Raw genomic sequence first — 19508 nt, 5'->3', positions numbered from 1 at the left:
GTTCCTCCCCAGGCATGGCAAGTACCCATCCTCTGCCCAGAGGTGCGGCACACACAGCAGCAAAGGGGTCTCTCCTACCCTGCACGCTAGTTTGGCCCTTTCTGGTTCCCTTCTCCAGGTGTGGGAAATGCCATGCACCTCACAGAGGTCCTTGCCCCCAGCACTGCCATGTCCAGCTCCAGCAGGGCTGACAGCCCCACCATTTTCCCATTAAATGAATGTCTTCCACCCCCACCCCCGACCCCTGGAAAATCACCACTTATTTTCTCAGTTGCATAGCATGCAAAAGGCTTGAAAGAACCAGAAATAAACAGGATAGGGAAGTGCAACTGGGAAACCTCGGCAGAAAGCACTTTCTGTGAAGCAGTGGTCTTTGGAAGGGGGGAACAGGACTGTGGGGCTGGAGAGAGAGGGCTCTGCTCTGCTCCACGGCTGTCCTGCTCAGCCCAATAGTGACAACCACTGCTGCGGTGACTGGGCTGCTCCATGGGGAAGCTTTAGGAAGAGAAACCTGGACCTGGAGGTATTTGCAGACACTCCACGGGCAGAGCTGCCAGGACCGGGAAGGCAGACCCCATCCCCGATTTCCTGCCAATTGTTTTCTATGCTGCTTGCCCAGAAGCTTCATCAGAAGAAAGAAGAATATCCCCCTGGCTGAATGTGAAAGTCAGACACATCATGTGAAGGCAACAACAGCCCCGGGGCCGCCTGCCTTGTCCCCAGCCTGCCAGGAAGTCGCTGGGTTCAGGGAAACAGGAAGCCCCGAAATAGCAGAAGCTGGAAACATGTGGTGGGTGGGAGCAGAGCTGGGAGCATCCAGCATCCCACCACCTCATCTGCACAGCCCCTGGTTTGCCCCTTGGCATAATTTTGGGATGAGCCCACTGCCCTTTGCCTCTCCTGCCACTACAGTTTCCTCATCCACCCACCTCATCCCAGCAGACCCCAGTCCGGAAGACTGGGTGCTCCGGGACCTGTCCCTGCACCCAAAGAGAGGTCCCAGTAATGGGCGCAGCTTGCAGAAGGCATGGCCTTGTCCTGCTGCTAACAGAGAGCTCAGCCCCATACCCTCCCGGGGTGGCAAGAAAAACAGAGGTGATCCTCAGAAAGCAAGCAACCAGCTTCTTGTCCAACCCTACCTGTAACCAAGCAGGGAAGGAGCCGCTGCCCCTGTGTGCTGACCTGGAGGGAGCAGTAGGACCTAGAGCCAGGTCTGAGCCCACTGCTCAGAGAGCGAGCAGGAGGGAGGGGGTGCTCTGGTCCACAGGAGGCTGCAGGGAGGATGCTGCTCCCTCATCCACCTGCTATTTACACTCAGTGGCTACTGGCGATATCCACCCAGCATTGGCCTTCCAAGTACAGCCAGCACGGAGCTGGGAAACAACAGATAGCAAGGAACACCCCACCCCACCCCCACCCCCCCAAACACAAATAAATATCATAGCAAAATGGGAAAAGAGTTGAACTTTAAAATCTAAACATGCCCTACAGCAGTAGGATGGGCAGGACAGGACACCAAAACTCATGAGACACAGTGAGGAAAGGAGCGTGTGGCTGGGCATCATGTTAACGAAACCATAAAGAATTACAGGGAGGTGTGAGGGGGAAGATATTTCAAGTCCAAAGATCATTGCATGACTGGACTGCTAGCTAGAAAATCAGGGGTGATTATGTCGAAGAGGGTTATTTGCAGGCTTAGCTTCCCGCTTGAATGCAGGCTTGGTGCGGAGGAATGGTGACACAGGGCTGGACCCTCCTGGTACTAGTTTAATTCGTTTAATTATGAGGTTAATGCTGGCTAAGCCAGCAGGGAGCCCCAGCCCCGATCAGCTGTGTTCCTCTGCTCTCCCCTCAGCTCGCCCCAAGCTGGGCCAGTCTCAGCAACGTCAGCCCTTTGGAAGTGGAGCTCCGACCCCGCAGCCCAGGGCTGCCCAGCGCTGCTGCTGGTGGGGGCTGCAGGAGGGCAGCTCCTAACAACCCGAGGGGAAGGCTGCAGGAGAAAGCCCAGAGAGGCAGGACAACCTTTCCCCGCTGCTATCCCGTGCCTCAGACGTGCTCTGCCGCTGAATGAAATACCACCGGCTGAGAGGCACGTGAGGCTCGTCCGTTCCCAGTCCCCGCGGACCGCCAGCAGCCAGCGCCTGTCCGAGCAGAGCAGAACAATCCCGGGAAGTGACCCGGGGAGGCGAGGGGACAGGATGCCGCGCTGGCCGCCACTGCCAGCATTGTCTATTTGGATACCTGGGGGATGAAGTCAGAGCCCAGCTCCCTGCGGAGGAGCAGGTGGTGGGGGTGGCGTGGGGAACAGCAGCCAGGGGAAAAAATCACTAAACCCCTCTGATCGCTGGCACCCGCCTCGGTCTCCACTTCGGTGAAACCTCAGCAAGGACCTGGAGGAACTTGTCTGCTCTCATCCAGGGGTGCTGGCATCCCTGGGGGGAAGCACCCACTCCCCACTGACCCACGCTGTGGAGCTCTCCTGTTCTCTGGACAATAGGGGGGTCACACAGACATTCCTTGGGGGCTTTTTCAGGAGTCAGAAAGAGTAGTTAGTTGCACCACTGCTAAGGAAATCTCACAGCCTTGTTCTGCAGCCCGATCTGAAGACACAAGCCTGCCAGCTACCCTGGACAAACCTGGCCCACTGCCGGTTCCGTAGCTCTTAAAGATAGTGTGCTGTCTCCATGGACTGCCAGTCTACTGCTGACCTTCCCAGGGGTTCCCCCACGGCACCCAGAGGTGGGGAGCATCCTTGGGGCACTGGTGGTGGAAATCAGCACGGAGGATGTAAAACAGGAGCAAGACCCCCAGCTCTCGTTGCCACCAAGTACTCCCTGCAGCCCGGAGGGACACAGTTTGCTGCAGGGATGGATTTGAGCACTGAAAGGGTTCACACTGAGGCAGTCCCTCAGGCACTGGTTGGAGCCAGGCTGCAGCTCACAGACCTTAACACATCCTGAATGATGGTCCAGCAGAGACTCGCTCCTCTTGGAGAAGACCCTGCTGAGGGCTGGTGAAGCTGGGGACTCCATGGGGGCTGTACAGGATGGAGAGGCATGCTCAACCTGGCTCTCTGAACAGCCAGTACAGGACAGAGACCTCCCTCCATCCCATCTCATTGCAACTTGGCTAACTTCATCCTTGCACCATTCTTCTGTGGGGGTAGCCTGAGCCCACCATGGCTCCTGAAGCCCCTAACCTCTTACCTGGCCTATAAGGGCCGTGTTGCCATGTTCCAGACACTCTCAGTCAGGATCTGGGGCTGCTCAGCTGAACTACAGCTCTCCCTGCAGCCCTGTGCCAGCCAGCCTCTCTCCATCCTGCTGTTCCCTCCAGCAGCCAGACTGGCCACCCTGGGGACTCCCCCAGCACAACCATGACCTGGAACAGCCCAAGTCTCCTTTGTTGTCATGGGATCCCACCATGGTTTCACATCCCTCCATGGCATCACGACTGAAGTCCGCTGTTTCTTTGCTGGAAGCTGTGGGCAAGGACAGTAGAGAGGTGGGGGATGGGACCAGTGACACGGGGCTGTGTCACCCCTTTCAGGTCTGGGAAGGAAGTTTGTTTCTGGGCAGTAGTTTCAACAGAGAGGAGCCGTGAAAGCCTGCGTGCGTTCCTGCCTTGCCTAAGTGCGGTCCTCCCTTGGAGGAGGCAAAGCCACCCCACGTAATGCAGCGCGTGTCTCCCGTCCGTGGTGGCTGAATGCAAGAACCCATGTTTCAAGAGCTGAGAGATGGCTGGGTTTGTTATGTCAGGGGGCAGGCAGGGTCACTGTGTCCATCCTTCCTTGGTCCCCAAAATCAAGATGCCCCCAGAGCCTGTGTCTAGCTGCACTGGCAAAGTGGTGAAAGGCAGCAGAGGGGAGCCAGTTGATGTTTGGGGCATCGGGGATCTGCACCCCCAAGGAAAACATCTTAAGCTCTCCTCTGTGGTCCTGCTGGTCCTCTGTCCCCTTGCAGGCATCACCAGGGCTGTTCTCGGGCAGGGATTCGGGTGGTGGAGACTTTGGTCTTCCCAGGTCCTGCACTGATACCTGCTTTGCTACCTCCCACAGGCAGGACCCCAGTCGGTCCAATCGCAGGTCAAAGCCCAGGCTGGGGACAGCAGCCCCCAGGCAGGCGGACAGGGCAGGGAGGGAAGGGCTCAAGAGCTGAGCTGCTCAGCACAGCTGGGGACTGTCTCACATAAACCCATCAGGAGGAGGACCAGCTGATGAGGACCCAGAGCCAGCATCATGGCCAGGTCCCAGAGACCATGCTCCTGCCTGCTCACCCCAGGATGGTACCTCCACAGGTGCTCCCCTTGCTGCTGCTGGCCGACCAGCCCCTGGGGGCCAGGCACCCTCAAAGCAGCACGGGATGAGCTGGCATCTGGGTGGGCAAGGGGTGATAAGCCAGGCTTTTGGAGGGGAAACGTGACCTATGATGAGAGCTGTGCCTGCCCCCATGCAGCTCTCCAGCTCAAGCTAAAAACCATGCTGGAAAATAGGCTTGTAAGTCAGGACCTGAAAGGGCTCCACTTCTCCCTTTCCCATAAATGTGGAAAGATCCCCCAAAAAACATGAGAGGGCTTGTTGAGAAAAAAAGGCAGCAGCAGACGGCATCCCCAGCATTAGTTTATCTCCCAAAATAGATACAGGCTGTTGCATTACCACGGCCAGACTGTCTGGGCAGCCAGGGACTTCCCTCCCGCAGAAGGATGTGGTCCCTCTCTGAAGCAGTGTGCCACAGATGCCCCGCGCACGCAGCCCCGGGCAGCACCACACCAGTGTCCTGGCTGCCGGAGGGGATCGCACCGGCTGGAGCTGCCGGCGCTCAGCAGTCCGGAGAGGACCAAAAAGCCACAGTCACATGGGGATGAAGGAGAACTTTTGGTGGGACGACTGAGGTTCTGATCTAAATCTTTCTGCAGTTAGAAATTGAGCCCTTCCTCCTACTGTGTTTTAAGCTCAGCGAGAGCAGCAGCTCCTTGTTGTGGTGTTTTGGTGGAGGAATACCTCGCCTTGTATGCCTTTCTCCAAGCTGACCTGGTCAGCAGGGTGTGATGAAGGAAATACAACCTAGAATTTTTTTAGGGGAACTTTGGTAACTCTTCTTACTCCCACAGAGATCCCTCCAGGTGGGAGCAACTTCATCAAGGAACATCAAGCCTGGGTAGGCTGAGGGAGCATGTCCAGCTCCCCCAGCCTCCAACACAGCCAGAAGCCCTGACATTCTCACGTTTGTCCTGCCTCCCCACAAGCCTGGGGGGATGCCTCCAGCCAGCCAAAGGCACCCCATCCCTTCTTCCTGCAGATTCTAGAAAGGGGAAAAGCAAGAGGGCCTGTGAATACAGCGGGACACAGACATCATCTACCCTCTGTAGGTGGTGGTCCCTACGGCAGTGGCCACCAAGGGAGGGTGCTGGCTGCCCTCCATGCAGCAAGGCAGGGGGATGGCTGGTGGCCAGCCAGCCCCATGTGGTTACAGGTCACCTCTGCTAGAGCTCTCACCTCCTGGCTGTTCAGGTCCCCGACACGCCAGGAGATGTGCTCCTCTGCAAGCTGGCATCGCAGCCGGAGCTGAATGCCACCAGCCTGGAGGAGGGGGCTTGCTGAAGACCCTGTGAAAAAAGTGTATGGGACCCACTGCTGGAGCAATAACCACCGTGATCTCCAGAAAACCTGGCTTTGCATCTGAACTTGAAGGAAAAGATGTAGGCAGGAGGCCTGTGCAGTTGCCTCGGTGCTGGTTAGCCACTTCCCGTCCCTCAGTAGCTCCACATGTGCTGCTCTTGCTTCTAAGAAAACAAGCAAGCCCTCAGCAGGCAGCAGCCTGCAGGGTGGTGAATGTGTGGCTGGAAGTGGTGGCAGCTTTGCAGGTGGCCCCGTGCAGGCACCGCGTGCCTCCTCCAGCCTGGCTAGGGCTGGGGTTCTCCGCTATGGCAGGCTGGGGGGCTGCAGTCTGCTTTTCCTGCCTGCACCCCAACCAGCCGGGACCAGCAGCTCCCAGATGATTCTGGGGGCTCCAGCATCCCCTGGGCAGCGCTGCTCAGGGGCTGACCATCGCCGGCTCCTCCAGCACCCTCAGCTCCTAGTGCCTCCAGAGGGTTGGTTCCCACTTTGGCAGATCCAAAGCACACTCAAGACTCTGCAGAGCACAACAGAGTCCAGCCCAGCCCTGCTGCTCCCAGGGCTCCTTGGCCCTGATCCAGCCTCCTCTGAGCTGCCGCAGGAAGAGGGGCCACAGGGAGGAACTGGTGTGTTGCTGGACGTGCCTGTTCACACTGATTATTTTTGCAGCACCTCCACTGCACGTGCATGCAACTCCCCACTGACTGTCTCCATCAGCCTCAGCCCTCCCTGCTCTTGGGTTTTCAGCCACCCCCGGAGCATGGCCAGGAGGCAGTGGTCCTCACGGGCTGCAAAATGGCTCTTGGACAACCGTCCCACCATGGGCCAGAGGATGCCGTAGCCCCCATCTCAGTACCACCCCGCCACCCAGGAGTGTTCCCAACCCCTGCCCAGGGTCTCCAGGAAAAAAAGTCCCACATCCTGTCCCAGCAGAGAACCTGCCAGAGCCCCTGTGCCCAAAAGAGTCTGCTTACAGCGATGTGCACGAGTCTGTCCTGGGGAGCTAGGCTGAGCATCACCATTGCTGCTGTTGTTGGTGCAGGCTGGGCAGGACAGTGCTGGTATTAGGTCCCATGTCACCTTGTCACCCACACATAGCACCAGCACTGTGGAGCACCCAGCACCAGCCAAAGCAGATGCTGACAGCTATATCACTGAGTGCAGGAGGTACCACGAGCCTTGGAGAGGATCCTGTGCAACATGGGACAGCTCGGCCTCGTGGTGCTGGCAGCACCCATGTAGCCTGCCTGATTCCAGGGGCTGGAGGAAACACATGCTGGAACCCAAACCCCTCTCCTGGCAACGCTCACAACAAACAACCTCTCTGAAGCTTCAAGTCTGTTACTTTGCTGCAGGGGCGTATCAGCCACAGCAGATTTGGGACTTGAAAGTATTTATATCTGCAGCTGCTTAGTAACGTTTGCAGACACTGCACGGTTGTAAACTGGCACGCGGTGCCCAGGGAAGGTGATGCCATGGGACTCCACAGCCCAACACCAAGCATCGTCATGACCCAGACAGAGACCGTGCTGTTGGGTGGGTTGGGGGTGGTCTGTTAAAAATCCCCATCCCACACAGGCTGGTAAGGGGCTTGTGACACCCAGAGGCAGAAAGGGACCATGGGTGGAACAAATACCAGAGTCAGAAGTAGACTGCGAGGGCAAAAAGCCTTCATGCAATGACTCAGAAGGGAAAAAAACATCCCGAGTGGTTGGCGTGGCTGCCATTACCAATGTGCATAGCAGGGACAGTCCCCACAGCTCCTGCTGCCTCAGCCCCATTGATGTGGGCTGAGCCTCCCCACAGAGCAGGGTCCTCCAGCCCCCATATCACAGCCAAGCATCATGGGCAGAGCTCCGAGCATCACTGCCACCCCTGGCCGCACCACACAGCTCTCGCCCCCATCTTCTGGCTGCCCCTTGACGGGGCCACCGGGTCTTTTTGGGAGCAGATCTACAGCCACGTCACACAGCACGGGGAGAGCGACAGCGGAAGTGTCCCCATGCATGATCTGCCCTGCACAGGGCTCTGCTGGGCTGCTCAGAAGCCCCCACCACTCTCCTGTCCTCCCTCCTGAGCACTTGAGTTTGCAGGATTAATGTGTGTTCAGCAGATTTCTGCAACAGCACTAAAACCCAGGCTGGCAGATTAGATGACCAACATCCTCCTGACCAGCACCCCATAGACCAAGGGGTGAGGGGAGAAGCTAAAACCCTCGTTTCCTGCTTAGACAGTTACAACAGAGCCGCACGCACGTGGCCCTGACCCACGTGGGCAGCACTGCCAGCCCAGAGACGTGCAGAGCCCCAGGTTCCTCCACTCTCCTGATCTCCCAGTCATCCCACTGCTCACGGGGCAGCTTCCAGGGAGGGCAAACCCCAGGGGTGAACTGAGCATCCATCCCAACTGCCAAACCTCACTCCAAGCTCAGCTGCCCCCAGCTTGATCTCGTATCTAGGCTGTTCCCCCATCAACAGCACCTTCTGCCTGCCCCACCAAGCCACCCACCTGGCAGGGACCCTGCAAGGCAGGGAGCCCCCCCAGCCCACCCGAGGCAGAGGGCTGCAAACCCACACCCCCTGTGGACTTGTTCCAGGGGGTTGCCTACCCCTCTTCAGGCAGACAAATGTTTAATTTGCTCCCCTGAGGCCTCTCCCCCCTCTCTGATGCCCAACCCTGGTGCCCGGCAGCTGCAGGGAAGAGAGGAGCCCACAGGAAAAGCCTGGACACACACACAGAGACAAGCGCAAAGCCTTAAAATCCTGTTCATAAAAACACACCCCCTCTGTACAGTGCACAGCATCCTTTTTACAGTATTTACCGTAGCAGCCGAGGCAGAGGCACTCCGGCGCAGGCAGGGCCTTATTTGCGGCTCCCCGTGCAAAGCAAAGGGCCAGCAGCGACAGTCACCACCTGCAACAGATGCTACTGTGGGAACAGTCTTTTCTGACACAGGAGGGGACACCAAGCTCTCACTGATGTACTGCAAGCTGATCTTCCCTAAACTCACCAAGGGTTTCTCCTCTGGCTTCAACAGCGGCATGGATACCCCCTCCAAAACCCCCCAAACCCACTCAGTCACAAGCGCTGCCAGCCCCCCTCAGAGGGCAGAGCCTGGTGCCCTCACTGAGAGCTCTTCTCATCTCAGCGCTGGCAGAGTCCGGCCCCGCATGCGGGAGCAGAGCAAGTCCCAGCCACCGTCACAGCCCAGCTGCCGGTCCCATCACCGGATCAGTCCCCACATGTGGCTGGCACTGCCCTTCCCCGGCACGGAGCAGCGTGGCACAGGAAAGCTGTCACCCACGCCGGCAGCGGGTGGAAGGGGCACGGAAGCAGAGGGTGCATCAGGGAGGCATGGAGCTCATCTGCTGCGGGTCCTCCTCCCCAAACTTGCTACCAAAACCACATCTCACATCTCTGCAGAACAATCAATGGGAAAAAAAAAAAAAAAAAAAAAAAGGAAAAAAAAATAATTGGTCAGATGACTGCTGGGGGGGAGGAGGGCTGTACAGTGCACTGGAACCCCCCCCGCCCCAGGCACCACCAGCAGCAGGGTTAGAGCAGAAATCTTCTGGGGGACTCTGGCCCCCTTCCTGCTCCGCTCCTGCCCAGCATGGCTTGGCATCAGCAGAAGCAACGTTCCCACCAGCCACCTCATTTTGGACACTCGAAAGGGAAGGGAACAGATACTGAGAACTGCCTGGGGGAAGTATTTAGTTTTTGTTTTTTTTTTAAATCAAGTTCTCTCTGCCTCCAGCCTGTCACCCAGGGACCCCTCTGAAAGGGAAGTCTGGCCTCTGCCTCAGTTTTCCCAGAAAAGAAGCTACTGGGGACCAGACAACCTCACAGGACTGCAGAGCTGCCTGGGTAAAGCTGCCAGAGATGCCCAGCATAGCAACACCACCTTCCCTAGGAGTACCCACAGCCAAGCCCTCCACCAGGAGAAAAACATCTGCAGGAGACCACAACCTGTCTGTGCTCCCCGAGGGCTGGAATTCCCTTCTCTGCCACTGCACAGGCAGTCTGAAGCAGTTCTCACTCCACAGATGCAGAAGTCTCACTCCGAGACCTGCCCGGTGCCAACACACCCCAAGGGGCACCTCCACGGGCACGCGTTCGGTGGTACTGATTGAGTCTGAACCCTCACTTTCCTCCCGCCAAATGGGACATTTCCACAGGGCTGATTTTTTCCACACTGGGGTGCACCACAAGGAAAAATACTCTTTTCCTGCTGCTCACCTTCCCACCCTGCAAGAAAAGCTTTTGAGCAGCAGCTGGAGGAATGCTGTAGGCAGAGGGCCACAAGCATCCATACATCTTCCCAAAAACATCAATAGCTCTGCAGGTTGCGCTGTTTGGCCACCTTTCTTGCAGGCCTTTTGCAGGACCGACCTGGCCTCCACATCCCCCATCCCTTCCACCAGGACAGCACCACCAGCTCCACTTCACCAGCTTGGGGAAACTGAGGCACCAGAGAGGGAATTCACTCAAGCAATGGGATTTCTGCCCCAGCTGAAAGAGCTTCAAGAGGGATGGGGGTGTGATATCCAGATAAGCCCCTCGCCAAAAGAAAAGACAGAAGGATTCCACTCTTGCAGCCAAACCTGGGCTCTAAGCCCCTGCAGTGGGAGCCCCAGCTAGGAGGGGTGGTAGGCCAGGCTCTGCTGAGCCAGAGGCAATGGAAAAGCCCCAGGCCGGGTGTTCCGCCACACTGGATGCAGCCTGGGGCTCGGGAAGCACCAGGATCAGAGCTGTGTACTTACCCTCCAGCACTTTATCCAGATCTGCAATGAACTCCTCCAGCTCCTGTGTGTCACCGAGTTTAGCTGGCAGAAAGGCACACACTGTCAGGTCTCATTTGCAAGAAAAAAGATCCCTACCCCTTGCTTCTAACTTCTAACCACAATTGCTCCAGCTGCCTGCTGTTTCTGTCCCAGCCAGGTGCTGTCTGGGAGCAACAGAGGGTGGCTGGGGCTGAGCTGCATGTGCAACAGGGGCAGATCACTGCACAGCTCAGGAATAACCTCAGTCAAACACCCCCGAGCACAGTGTCCCCCAGGGTCGAAGCATCTCCATGGGATTACAGCCCACACTTGCACCCAGCTGCTGAAGGCGTCAAAAGAGCAGCACTGAAGCTTTCCAAGCAGTTGCCCAGCCCCCACCTGGATCTGGAGTCCCACACTCACATGGGGCTTAAGGGCAGCTGTAGCGTCACCCACCCCCACGTCCGCCACGGCAGGGGGCTGGAAGTTACAGGGCAGAGGAGCAAGGGGTTTCACCAAGGATGCTGCTTGAGGGCAGCTTTGGCAAGAAAACAAGCCAATCCAACCTCATACTTTTTCCAGGATCCAGCCAGGACCCCAGGGCTCATTCCCACCTCCAAATCCTGGAGGGTCCCATTGGCACCCCCCAACCCCCGCCCGCAGGCGGCCCATCACTGCTGAGCCGAGCCAGGCATGCAGAAGGAAGCCCCGGGAAGCAGCCCTGGGGACAGCTCTCTCAGCCTCACCTTTGGAGGAGCAAGCATTGGCAGGGGTGTTGAGGTCCTCCTCGCTGGAGTTGAGACTGCTTCTCGGGGACGTGCTGGTACCTGCGCATGCAAAGCATTACTCACTGCCCACAGCCACAGGCACCTTATAAACAAGTTATAGAACCAGGGACCCATCATGTGGGTGGCATAGGGTCCCTGATCCACCCTGGCTCTTGGCCAGCCCATCTGTTCTTCCCCTGCTGCAAGGAATGCTTGGAAAAAGGGAACTAGAGCTTCTCTGCCAGGCCAAACAGCACCGGGGTTGCCTGGGCATGGCCATGGGGACTCCTCGGGGTTAGAGCGAAGTGGCTCCCTTTGAGCCCCCAGTTATCTCAAGCCTTGTGCAGCCCTGCAGCAGGTGGCTCCCTTTGAGCCCCCAGTTATCTCAAGCCTTGTGCAGCCCTGCAGCAGCCAACCCAGCAGGAGCCCCTGCACATGCTGGGCCAGGATCCAGGGGTCATCACCTCATGCTACTCATCCAGCCCGCAAGAGATGAGTCAGGTGGGCAACTGCAAGGCCGGATCAGCTAGAAACTCAGTGGTTTACCATGGAGGAATGCCAGAGCTCCCAAAGCAACTCCATCCGCACGGACACTGTCCTCCCAAAGGGCTCCTCATTCCCCAGCCCCAACTCACTCTCCAGCTCATCAATGCCGCTGTCGTACACACTGTGTCCCGCTTTCTTCTTCAGCTCCTCCAAGTGCTGCTCGTATTGACATGCAGTGCCTCTGTCAAAGTCCTCCATCACCTCGTCAAACTCCCGCAGCAGGTCACTGAGCTCATCAGCCATTGCTGGGGGCAAGAGGCCAGTGGAGGGAGGCGTTGGGGGCACACACCAGGCAGGCAGCCCCAGAAAAAGCCTCTCGGGAGCAGAACCAGGCTGGGGCCGGGGCAGCCCCCTTGCCACCTCCCTGCAGGCAGGCTGCCAGTGCCCACTCCGTGCGGGGCTGACATCGCCCCCGAGCCCCCCGCAGAGCTCTGAACCTCCTCCCCCGCCCCTCGGGCAGCTGGGCCATCCTTCCAGCGCATCCCACAGCCCAGCAGGGGCCCAGCCCAGTAAGAGCTGGTCCGAAGCAAGGCAAGGGTCTCGACCCAGCTTCTGCCCCTGCCTTCAGGCGAGGTGCGGTAGGGCTGCCCGGGGGTCCCGGCCCATCCCCGGCCCCGGGATGAGCCGCCTGCTCCGGCCCCGAGGGAGGTACCAGCAGGGTCGGCGGCGGGGAGAGGGCCAGGGCCGGCCCCGAGCACCCCCGAGCCCCCGGCTCCGCGGAGTGGGCCGGCCGATGCGAAGGCAGGGAACGAGCCCGGGAGCGGCGGGCAGCACATGGCGGGCGGGGGGGGTCACCCCGGCAGCCGCCACCTCCGTCCCGCGGGCGGCAAACCCCGTCCTGCTCCCGGGGACCTCCCGACGGGAGCCCCGCCGGCACGGCACGGCACGGCACGGCACTCACCGGCGAGCGGGGAGCTCCGGCACGGCGGGGGGCTCCGGGGAGGCACGGCACGGCTCCAGCACTCACCGGCGGGCGGGGGGCTCCGGGGAGGCACGGCTCGGCAGTCAGCGGGGGGCTCCGGGGAGGCTCGGCACGGCTCGGCACTCAGCGGCGGGCGGGGGGCTCCGGCACGGCGGCGGGCTCCGGGGAGGCTCGGCACGGCACGGCACGGCACGGCTCGGTACTCAGCGGCGGGCGGGGGGCTCCGGGGAGGCTCGGCACGGTACGGCACGGCTCGGCACTCAGCGGCGGGCCCGGGCGCGGCGGTTTTAGCGCCGGTGCGGGCGGCGGGCGGGACGCTCTGTGGGCGCCACCCCTCGCGGCGGGACGCGCGTCCCTGCGGGGGTGCCAGGGGGGTGCCCCGTGGGACCCGTCCCCGCCGCCTCCGCGGGCCGCCCCCTGCCACTCCGGGCCGCCCCCCCGCCCCGTCCGAGGGCCGCCCTGGAGCCGCGGGGTGCGGGTGGCCGGGGCGTCCGCTGTCCCCCGCGGGACCGGGACCGGGACCGGCCCTCCGCCCCGCGCGGTGCAGCCCGTCCCCACGCTCCGGGGGGGCTGGGTGATGCGCGGGGCCTGGGGTCAGCGGGCGGGGACGTTCGGCCCGTGGAGCCAAACCCCTTCCACACATAGCAGCCGAGGGGAGCTCTCCCGAGAGGGAAAGCCTCCTGCACACCCCTCCAGCCCACCCCTCCCTCCCCCCCCGGCGCTGCTCTCTCTGTCCCCAGGCTGAGTATGTTCTCGAGATCTTCGGGTTTCCTCCCGGTGCCCTGTTTCCTCCCCTGCATCCATCCATCCACCCACCCAGCACCTGAAGCCCCCCGGATGAGGTTTCTGCTTGTGTTCACTTTCCTTCAGCTGAGCTTTGCCTCCTCTCGGAGTTCCCCTCTCCTTCACCTCCTTCATGCTTCCCACTGTCATGGGCTCTGCCATGGATTTTTTTCTCCCATGTTTTAGCCACTTGGATGTCGGCTCACCCAAGGTGGGCACAGCTGCACAGTATCACTCTGTCATCCAAAATCACTCCCACCTTTGTGTCTTCTGCTGAGGCCTCCCCTCCTCATCACAGAGCTTGAGACAAGAGGCCCCAGACAAGTTACTTCTCCACACTGACGAGCTGTACCTCTTCTGCCTGGCCATGAATAAAAAGCCAGCGGATCTGTGGCAGTGACTGTCCGGGTGGCAAGGAGGAGGGCGACGCAAGCAGATGCTCCTCACTCTCATCTCCTGGCTTGGAAAAGGCAGATTCCAGCTGCAGTTGCTTTTTATGGAGCCCCTAACTGCCAAAAATATCTTCAGACCATCTCAAGTATTTATTTGATTTTTTTGGTAGAGGGATGTGCCTATTAAAGATAGCTGTATGGAAAGCCTCAGGTGTTTTAAGCCCTGTTCAGATTTAAGGACCAATATGTAATGAGGGAGCTGACAGCTGGTTTGTGCTCTCCAGGTTTAGGATGGTGGGTGGTTTCTCTCGGCAGGCAGTTTCAATCCACACTGCCTTGGTGGATTCAGGAGCCCACCACGAGCTCTGCCTGCCTTTTGCCAGTGCTGCATCAGCCCAAGCAAGCATCCTCCGAGTGGGTGAGTGGGCAGGGGGAGACTACAGCGTCTGGAGGACACAGGGGCACTCATGTGCTTTCTAGCTGTGCTGGCCCAGGGTTTTCTTTAGCTCTTACTCTTCCTAGCACCTAACCACCAGTGAATGCTGACACCTTGGTAGCTCCAGGAGTGAGCTTCGTTCCTTCAGCTTTAGTAGCGAGTTCTCGAGTCAAGAGGTCTGTGTCTGGGCAACACTCTACAACATGCTCCCATGACTGACCGCTGCAGCGAGCACCACCGCTCAGCCCAGCACCAAGTGATTCCAGCACCGACAGCTGGTGAACAAAGGGGCCCTCCACCGATAAACACTCGCCTCACCTCAGCTGTCTTGGAGAACAAATACTGGAACGTCAGCCAGAGACCTTGGCCTGGCAATCCTGAGCTGTGCTGGGGACACTTCAATCTTTCCCCCAGAGTGGGGAAGGCATGCGCTGACCCTTGCCATTAGCTGCTGGCTTGTGCATGGGGACAGCATCCCCTCATGGGGTTTCAATTTCATAGAACAGAATCATAGAATTGTTTAGGTTGGAAAAGACCTTTAATATCACCGAGTCCAACCCTTAACCCAGCGCTGCCAAGCCCACCACTAAACCACATCCCTAAGTGGCACATCTACACATCTTTCAAATCCCTCCGGGGTGGTGACTCCACCACTTCCCTGGGCAGCCTGTTCCAGGGCTTGACAACCCTTTCAGTGAAGAAATTTTTCCTAATACCCAATTTTAACAAAACCTGGCTGCCTGCGTGTACTCCCATAGGTACAGGAGGCCAGGCATTACCAGGGAGAAAGGTCTAGTTATTATGTTATTGCAGATGGGAAGTACCTTTACTGTTCATCTCCATTTATTTCATGTTCTGGCTAACCATACCGATTGACCGATGCCAGCAGCATTTGGCAGCATCCCTTGGTTTTCCCAGGTCGGGGTGGTGCAGAACATGATCTCACCCCTTGCGATGCAGGACCTAGATTTAGCAGACATTGCATGTCTGATGGCAGCTGAGATGCCATCAGGAAGCAGTGGTATCAGAGCAAGCTGACCCACCATAGTGGGAGGGACCCAACTCTGGTTTGTCATGCCTTGGTCTGGGGTTTTCCACCATGACTGGCACAGCCCAGCCCAGCAAGGGCTGGGAACCCCCAGTAACCCCCAGTATTATCTGTCAGGTGTGTCTGATACCTTTCTTCTCTGGATTTAACCCTTTGGGCAGTTTCTCTGGTCTCAAAAATGCAAATAAAGCAAAGCTTTGCTTAGAAGTGGAGTAACTTACTTTGAGTCATTTATGTTCTTTCAGTTTACCATGGGAACTTGAGTGGATAAAGTGTTACGTGATGCCATTCAATGTGTTTATGCATGTATATATCCTAATCAGCGGTCTAAGAGAGACACATGGGATAAAAAAAAAGAAAAAAGATCCTACTTTCTTTGCTGTTGACTGTAAAATCGCTCACTTGCTCATGAATCTGAGTAACTGGTCCTCCTGCTGCAAGATACTTCCTGTTGTATCCTTTACCCTCCTTAAGACCTCTAAGCTTGGCTCTAGCTGTAAAAACAGCTCCAGTGCTGAGTGGCCTGAGGTGGTTTCGGTGGTGGTGGTGCCAACAACCAGCCTTTAACCGCCCTGCACTGGCACTGGGGGTCTAGAAACATCGACAGACACTTTCAGATTATTTCAAAAGGCGCAGTCATGGAGGCTTGCAGGTTCAGCTTGGGGAGAAGGGGAGAAGAGCCCAACAATAAATCTGAAGCATAACAAAAGCTAACCAGCTTTTTCACAGCAGCTCTGGAGTGATGTTAATGCTTCATAAATGATGGTGCTTTGCAACTGATTTGTAAAGCGGGGGTTATTTTGTGAGGCTGAAATAAAACAAGCTGTAAGCAAATACTCATGCATGACAGGCAGTGACAGCCCATGTGCTTCTGAGAGAGAAAAAAGTCTGGTACTGCTCAGAGGAGGCTGCTGCGAGAGCGGCGGCGGCTGCTGCCGGGCTGCCCTCAAGTGGAGTTTTTTGCAATATCCCATTGGCAGTGACAGCCGCCCTTGAGCAGTTTTCAACTCTTGCGATGCAGTGGTAGAAAGACCCACAGTGATTTTTGTATTCTCTATGGTAAATGGAGGAAAAGAGCATGCTTCCCAGCGAGCCCCCAGTGTCCCCAGTGCCCACCACCACGCCGCTGCGAAAGTAAACTTCAAAGGGACTTTTTTTTTTGCAAAGCAAAGCAAATAGCTGCCTGGTATTTCAGCATCCTTGTCCCGTTCAGATTATTGCAAGCTGGTTGGTGATTCGATGTGTAGTGGTATTTCTGAACTTCTTCCCACCACCCAGCGGGAACGGTATAAAACAGAGTGTAATTGGGGAATGGATGGATAAGGCTCACCGGGTGCAGTGGGTGACAAGCCATCCTGGAGACACCTGTCCTACATGTGTGTTGTATGTTGGATCCCTTGGGGTGTAAAACACAGAGTCCAGTGAGAAACTGGAGGGCAGCCAGCCCGGCTGGCAGGAAGCCTTCATAGGGGTGACCTGATGCTCTTGTATGTGCCTGTTGTAACGTTCAATGGTGACCACAAACCTTTCAGTCACTTTTTAAATCCTTGTGTGGCTTCCAAGGGGGCAACACACACAGACAGCCCAACACTATAGTCCTGTGTAGACCTGTTGACCACTGCCCCCTCCCATCCCCAAATGTGGCATAGCTCTGCGGTGCGTATCGCCCAGTAGGTGCTATGGTTTGGTGTTCTGCTGGTATCAGAGTTCCTGTGGTATCCACTATAATCGCTCAGGGCTTAGTTCTTAAGGACAGGTATATGGCAAAAGCAGTGGGAGAACAAATTAAAGCTCAGAGGAATCAAGGGAGAGAAGCCAAAGTGACGTTGGTGGCATTAATCAATGCCGCAGTCGCTCTCAGAGTGACTTACTGTGGCAATGGGGAATGTGGAAATGTTCACTCGGCTTGGGATTTTCTTTTTTGATACTGAAAAATTTGATCAAAACCATGAGATGTGTGGACTTCTCACCATTGACCTCTGTGCCGGATCTGTTGCTCTTGGTAGAAACAAGTCAAAGCTACACCTAGAAGCAGGGGCATCAGGTAGAGCTCTGGCTGGGACAAGGCATGAAGCACTTCGCTGGGTTTGTGTTCTGCTTGAGATCTTAATGTCAGCCTTGATGCTTCTGGCTTCCTCCTGTATGAGCAGGCCAGTGGCTGCAGCTGCTGAAATGTTTGGGCAGCAAAGTGCTCGTCATGTTCTAACAATGCGCTAAAGACGAGGGATGAAGGTTTGTGCCATCTCTATCCTCTGCCTGTGGCCATCAGTTCTCTTCAGTCCCCAAGGAATCCAACATACAACACACTTGTAGGACAGGTGTCTCCTGGATGGCCTGTCACCCACTGCACCCAGTGAGCCTTATCCATCCATTCTCTGTGCACCCAGGACTCCAACACTTCATGTCCTCCTATGATGACAAAGAAGCTGATGTGCAGCCCAGGTTTCAGGTTGGCAAAATGATTTGAGTGCCCTTTTGTCCACGTGAAGACACAAAGATTACTTGCTTTTTCTTGGTTTAAAATTCTTGGTGAACATTTGTAGCAACTCCTCCCAGCCTGAGGATCTGCCCCCTTCCCAGTGCTCCCCCACAGTGGGGACACAGAAAGATCCACCATCAAGTTGTGACCAAGAGTTACCAGAACATCTTGTCCTCGTTCGCGCGTTACTGTTAACGGACTGAAGCCGTTACCACTAACAGGAGATAACTAGTGACATGGGAACAGTAAGATCAACACCAGCTGTTGACTGAGAGCGGGGTCGTGCAGACATGCCAGAGGCTTCTAGGAAGAAATATGGAAGGTATCCCAGAGGGTCTGCTCTTGCAGATCCTGCAGCCTGTCCTGCACAGAGCAGCCACTGCCTCCTTGGATATGGCGTTGGTTACACAGAGGGTGCTCGAGTATGCTGGTGACCTCAGAAACCTTCAGTGGTCTTATGGTATCCTGAGTTTATCCACTCCTGCAGACTCCAAAGCACTGTTCGTTTCTGGAGCTTATCAGTTCTTGGGAGGCTTTTACCAGCTATCTCTCAGCACACACTTCTCTCTTCATGCTGTTCTCCAGGAACTACCTCTCCACCCATCCCAACTGTACCCATCCACAGGGAAGGGACCTTTACAAAATAAGAGCTCAGCCCTGAGCAGCACAGTTGAGAAGGTGCAGTACCTCCAGGCAGGCACCATCCACCAGACAGATGCAGCTGAGCCTACGTTGGAACCCCTCCTCCCTCTCAGGCTGAGGGGCACAGCGAGGCTCAAGCATTTGTTAATAATCTTATTGATGCTACATGGCACAGGCCAAAGCTGTGACACTGTTAGGGTAGCGAGGCACACGAGCCAAGCCACGGCCACAGCCCTGCTCCAACTGCCCAGGCAACACATGCTGTCGGAGCCTGCATCTCAGGCCAGACTCTGACCTGCATCCCCCCTCCCCTGGATGGAGCTGGTACCCAGCCCCGAGCAGCACCCGCCGCTCCCCCACGCAGGAGCATCCTGCCAGCCCAAAGCTTCCCAGGGCGCCGGTCCCAGCTGCGATCCCCCATTCCACCTCTCATGGACTGACTCTGGATGTGAACGTAGGAAAACCCACATGGAGCGAACCACTGATGGAGCTTCCGTCCTCCTTTAAACACCCCAGTTCCTCCTTGTCCTCCCTGAGCCACAGTTCTGCCAAACGCTCCAGCTTGGTTTTGTTTTCAAGAATACTTTTTCATTTTTCAGCCACTCTGGGGAGGCAAAGGGCTGTCAAGTCCTTCAGCTTCTACTCAACATGCCAGTGTAAACAGAAACATTTTAAATCACAAGAAAAAAACCCAACTATGCCCACATGTCAGCGTATGGCAGCTGTGATGAGGAGCTCATAGCAACAGGCTGGGAACTTATGCAGACATGAATTTCAATCAGTCCTCTGCTAAGGTTGAGGTTGGGGGAGTTTCAGAGTCATACATGAAACAGGACAATTAAATCTATCGTGGAACAGACATTTCTATCACACGTGAGAAACCCTGCTGTCTAATACAACCCAAAGTGACAGACAGATGGAGACCTACAGAGCAACAAAAGGAAGCAACTACAAAGCCAAACCCTGCCTGCCCTGAATTATAAAGCCAGACATTTTTGCCACGATTCATGGAGAACAAACACTGTTGTAATCATCAGTGTGTATCTCATCGTTTCTCCAGAATAAAGTCATGGATTTACAGCCAATGTCAGGTAATCCAAAGAAGAGGAGCTGTGA

The 19508-nt window shown here is 56.8% G+C and overlaps 1 protein-coding gene across 2 annotated transcripts; it reads right to left on the bottom strand.

The window, feature by feature from the left end:
• Positions 1-8355: 8355 nt before the first annotated feature.
• On the bottom strand, positions 8356-13103 carry LOC102052495 (regulator of cell cycle RGCC). Of its 2 annotated transcripts, XM_055727624.1 has the most exons (6): positions 12861-13103; positions 12658-12688; positions 11780-11935; positions 11124-11204; positions 10378-10440; positions 8356-9031 (listed from the first exon to the last, which is right to left on the bottom strand). In XM_055727624.1, the coding sequence occupies exons 3-6, from the start codon at positions 11931-11933 to the stop codon at positions 9024-9026; spliced, it is 306 nt and encodes a 101-aa protein (XP_055583599.1). In that variant the 5' UTR covers positions 11934-11935; positions 12658-12688; positions 12861-13103; the 3' UTR covers positions 8356-9023. The 2 variants fall into 2 exon arrangements, with proteins under 2 accessions (XP_055583599.1, XP_055583598.1); XM_055727623.1 differs by lacking the exon at positions 12861-13103 and having other exon boundaries at positions 12592-12688.
• Positions 13104-19508: the final 6405 nt, after the last annotated feature.

This window comes from Falco cherrug, chromosome 15, assembly GCF_023634085.1.
Source record: "Falco cherrug isolate bFalChe1 chromosome 15, bFalChe1.pri, whole genome shotgun sequence".
NCBI classification, from domain to species: Eukaryota; Metazoa; Chordata; class Aves; order Falconiformes; family Falconidae; genus Falco; species Falco cherrug.
This window is presented reverse-complemented; position numbering and strand designations above follow the sequence as displayed.